The sequence below is a fragment of the Rhagoletis pomonella genome, unplaced genomic scaffold, assembly GCF_013731165.1.
Source record: "Rhagoletis pomonella isolate Grant_MI unplaced genomic scaffold, Rhpom_1.0 Rhpom_scaffold_00006, whole genome shotgun sequence".
NCBI lineage: Eukaryota > Metazoa > Arthropoda > Insecta > Diptera > Tephritidae > Rhagoletis > Rhagoletis pomonella.
Window position 1 is genome coordinate 78,234,182 of NW_023458560.1, and position 5,056 is coordinate 78,239,237.

The 5,056-nt window shown below is 31.4% G+C and overlaps 1 protein-coding gene across 1 annotated transcript; it reads left to right on the forward strand.

Annotated features, from left to right (window-relative positions):
- Positions 1-4,027: 4,027 nt before the first annotated feature.
- Positions 4,028-4,357, forward strand: LOC118742139 (glycine-rich RNA-binding protein blt801-like). Its single transcript, XM_036474100.1, has one exon. It carries the CDS (start codon positions 4,028-4,030, stop codon positions 4,355-4,357), a length of 330 nt encoding a protein of 109 aa, XP_036329993.1.
- The last annotated feature ends 699 nt before the right edge of the window (positions 4,358-5,056 follow it).

Below are 5,056 nucleotides of genomic sequence, written 5' to 3' on the forward strand. Positions count from 1 at the left end.
ACTTCCGTTGGAGAAATTGCGATAATGATTGAAAAGTTGACGATGATGATAACATTAATAATAATGTTGACAGCGTTGACTACAACTCAATTGTACGGAAGTTCAATGCAAAGTTTAATTAATACCAAAAAAAGGCATAACAGATGAAAAGGAATTCAAAAAAAAAAGGTTTGGTGGTTTTGTTTTAGAACTTTCAGACTTGCGAGAAAGTCGTTAACAAAAAAGAAGTATAACGAGTGAACTTTTATGCTTATTTTTTTTGCTTTTCTTCTTTTATGAAATTTATTATTAAAACATTGTAGATTTTTTGTTTTGAAAAAAAAAAAAATAAATAAAAAATTTATACATAAATAGGTATACATTTCCTTCTGAATGTACATATACATAGCTGTGGAGTAGTGAAGAAATATAATTCTGTAAAGTGAAATATTATAATTGGCTGTTTTTGAAAAAATGACATGAAGAAAAATTAACTCGTGTTTGCTTTTTTGTGGCGTTATATGTACATTCGGGTGGTCGATTTTTTCCACCAGGCACTATTAAAGAATATCGAAAATAAGGAGACCCATTTCCATGTATTTCTGAGGGGTTATATTAATTTTTTTCGTTGCTATAAAATCGTCAATAGCAAGTATCTTTTCATCGAATAAGAATATTTATCTTCAGAGATATTCAAAACATAAAATTGTGATGCATATTTAAATTAAAAATTTTCGTAATCGATAACACCGGCACACAAAAAAAAGCAATATGGCATTATGGTTGGTTATCTTTCTTTAGGGTATCCAATGACCTACCGCGGGATAGTTTCGAGAAAATCCGAACAATTTAGGAGATAACGTCTACCATTTTTGATCCGACATTTTGGTTGAGTAATTACAAAATTTTCAAATATAGTCAATATTCATGTATGAAATTTTTAAATCCAAAAGAACCAATGAATTCACTGACATATAAATTTCTCAAACTGTAGGTACCCCCTGTTGGATGGCTATATCAAGACTGCGACACAAATTGTAAGAGAAGCTCGGCCAAATACTTAGCAAAATTTGTAAGTACAAAATATTTTTTTAAATACTTATTTTATATTTTTATCGTAATGTTAATACGACTTAATCGAACTGCTTCTGTTACGCGTTTGCATCCAAATGTATTTATGCGCTCATAAAGAATAAACTCGTTTAATTGCTCATGTCGAGGTTTCGGCATCATATTTCAGCTTAAGCGAAATTTTACAAAAATCTGCTTCTTTAGTATATATTTTATTATTTGGCCTCAGTATCATTCATTCTTTGAAAAATTAAACAAGTAACTTTTAGCAAAAAAAAAAGATTTAGAAAACAAGTTTTTTTTAGCAAAAAAAAACCGACTGAAAAAAAATATATATATATATCATGATCCAATGATCGGATCTAAACCAGATTAGTATGGGACCACCTATGAGACACTACCTTTCCGATACAAAAAGAATTATCGAAATCGGTTGACGTGGTCCAAAGTTATGCTTTAACATACATGGGAAAAGAAATATTCCGACGAACTGATAACCTCCTCCTCTTTTGGAAATCGGTTAAAAAGTAGAAAAGGTCCACTTATTGTAAATTTCAGAAATGCTGAAACTTCGATATTTCGAAATTTAAGGACGCTAATTTACTAAAAATTTATACTGACAATAATCCCTTGAAAATAATTAACATTATTATGAAACTTTGGTAAATGAGATCGCCTTCCAATCATAATTATGCCGGCTTTGTTGAAAATCTACTCAGACTACATCGAACTTGCTGAAATACATATATATGTATGTAAATGTTTAAGCGCACATTCCTTCGCAGGACTCACATTATCCACTGTAAGCTATAAAATACGCTGTTCATCACAATCTATATTCTATTCTCAAAAACTATTTCAAGACGATTTTTTCATACTTTCAACCCAATATAGTCTTGAGGTACACTCATTTTTGTTACATACCAAAAGCTAATACGAATTTAATGAGCGTAGATTTTTAAATTTTTGTCTGACACTTTTTCACTTTCTTTAAACTATCGATAGTCAAAAGGATAATGTAAACCATCGATCGAGCGCCGATAGCGCTATAGATTGTTTCCGACCTCTACTTTCTACGGTAGTCGTGTTGCGTTTTTTTTTTTTATTTACTCGGGAGACCTGTTCAATAAATATCTCGTCAATTAGGTCTTTTCGAATTGCCTTCATTTATCAAAGCGACTTGAAGGCCAAGACAATGAACTGACTCTATGTACTTATGTATGTATATATGTACATTTAGGAACGGGATTTCGTAATGTTTTGTATTCAGTACCCTTTGGGATGATTGACTCTTTTAATGGTAATTTTTTAATTGGCTCTAAATTGGCTTTTTTGATAATCGAAAATTCTAAAACGTGCAAAACATTTAATTTTATGCAAAAATTTTATTTGTGCTATTTGCTTCTTTGATTGTCTAAAAAAGAAGAAAGTACATAAGTACTAGTGGTAGCTGAAAAGTAATATTGAACGGAAGGCAACCTGTTAGACGACTTACAAAAAAAAAAAAAAACGAATTAAATCGGAAAAAAGTTAGAGTTGCTCTTGTAACCGAAATATTTTCAGTCGCTAATGATTTTGTATATACTTTCAATTTTCTAAGCAGACGTAATTAATAATTTTGTATGCACCATCTTTTAGGTGAATAATTAAATGTACGAGTATATAGCTAGTAAATAGAAAAAAGAGCACAGCAGCGTCAATCCATTTGGCCAGTTTTGTATGCATCCCTCTCATGCAACTGGATATATACATCATTTTTTTTTTTATTTTATTTTATTTTGTTGTGAATTATTGCTATATCTACGGTGACCATAAATATATTTTGAAAATGCAGGACAATTTTTTAAAAAATTTACCTACATATAATTGCGTTGTATACAAATAACAAAAATATACTACATATACACATTCCTCGTCATTTGAATAGCGTACCCTTTTTTGATTTTTTACCATACAAAGTATGCTTGACAAAATTTTTATATGTAAGAAAATACGCAGCACCGTCAACAAAAAAAAAATTGTCGCCCCTATGTTTATTTTTATTTTTTTTTTTCAAAAATTTTTTAAATGGGATGTAGAGGTAGAATATGCTATATTTTTATAAAAAGTTAATGAATATTAAACAAACAAAAGGAAAACTGTTCCTACTAAGTATTAAAAGGATGCGCTATTCAAATAACGAAGATGGTATATTTCTTAATTATTAATCCAATTTTAAACTTTAAACATAAATCACATTTGCTTCATTGGTATTAATCTTTTATAAATGAATATTTACAAAATTATAATAAGGCATATTACATATTAAAAAATGTAACAAAATGTACCAAAAACACTTTTTTCGAAAAAATTACGAAAACGCTTGTTTGAAAAGAAAATCGGCTTGAAAAATATATTTTTTTTTTTTTTCTTAAGCGATTACCTCAAAATTTGTAGAACAGTGTTATCGATATATTTGATGCTGGTCTTCAATTTCTCGTCACCCATTGTCCATACAATATTTAGAACGCATTGACTAGTTGAACCTTCAAAACCCACTTACACTGCTTTTATTTCGATTAGGAAAAGTTAATTTTAAAATATCGAAGAAAATGCGGCACAAAGGCAGGACACTTGGAAAAAATCAGAACATTTTGGGTGTTTTCTGTTTTGAAAAACTACGCAGGACAGACCTTTAAATAACAGTACGGTCCTGCAAAAAACAGAACGGATGGTCACCGTAGCTATATCGCATTGTAATCGGACTCCGTGTGCAGGCCAGAATTTTTTTTTGGCTTCCAAGTAAACTCGTATTTTTGTTGATCTCACCAACAGCACATGCATTCTGCCGTTTTAGCTAATTCTTTAATTGATTTTATTTTCAATTAAACTCCTTTTTTTCAATTTGAATTTCATTGCATCATTGCATGTTGAGCTATAAAAGCTTTCGGCGCCGACGTTGCATCTTTAGTTATATATTCAACGTCTTTGAGTCGAAATGCGTGTCTTCTTTGTGTTAAGTTTTTGTGTGGTCGCTATCGCTGCCGATGGTGGTGCCATCAGCCAAGCAAATGCGCAAGCGACCAGTTCTAGTGCAGTTAATGTAAATCTGTATCAATATCCCGGTGGTCAATTTGGAGGTGGTGGTTATGGTCAACCTGTTGGTGGCGGATATGGACCTTACCAGCAGCAGCAATTTGGCGGTGGCTATCCTGGTGGTTATGGTGGCGGTCCCGGTGGTTTTGGTGGCGGTCCTGGAGGTTTCGGTGGTGGCCCTGGTGGCTTTGGTGGACGTCATCATCATCATCATCATGGCTACCGCGGCTGACATCGATCGCCAACAAAATAAGGCTGTACAACGAAATATGTATTTATTGTGATTACCAAATAAAAACAACAATGAAGAAAAATTCCGTGTGTGCTCATATTGAAATGGATGTGTTATGGAAGAAATATTGATTGAAACTGAAATTTGCTCGCACATTCTTTGAACCGATTTGCTGCGAGGGCTTAGTCGATTCGCCAATCAAATCCTATCTACGCAACGGCTGACGTGGACAACTCACATTTTGTTAAAACTTAATCAAGCGCAGCAAGTTTTCCTAGACCGGTTAAGGTACATTGGCAATTTATAGGCATTAGGGACGCCAAGAGAACAACATTAGTACGGGAGTGACTTTTAATGCATTATTGGGTTTGCTTCCTCTGTACTCAATTCACTCATTAACACAATTCTTGAAAGCTCTTTATTGTCTTTCGAAAGACTTATTGAAAGATCTGCCAGCGAGGAGGTCTAAGCGTTATTCTGTTGGCTTTTAGCGATAAGTATTTTAAAAATTAATGAGATAAAATAATATATATATATATATATATATATATATATATATATATATATATATATATATTTATATATATATATATATATATATATATTTATATATATATATATATATTTATATATATATTTAAAGCAATAAAAACTAAAAATTAAAAAAAAAAAAATAAAGAAGAAAAAAGTAAAAATAGA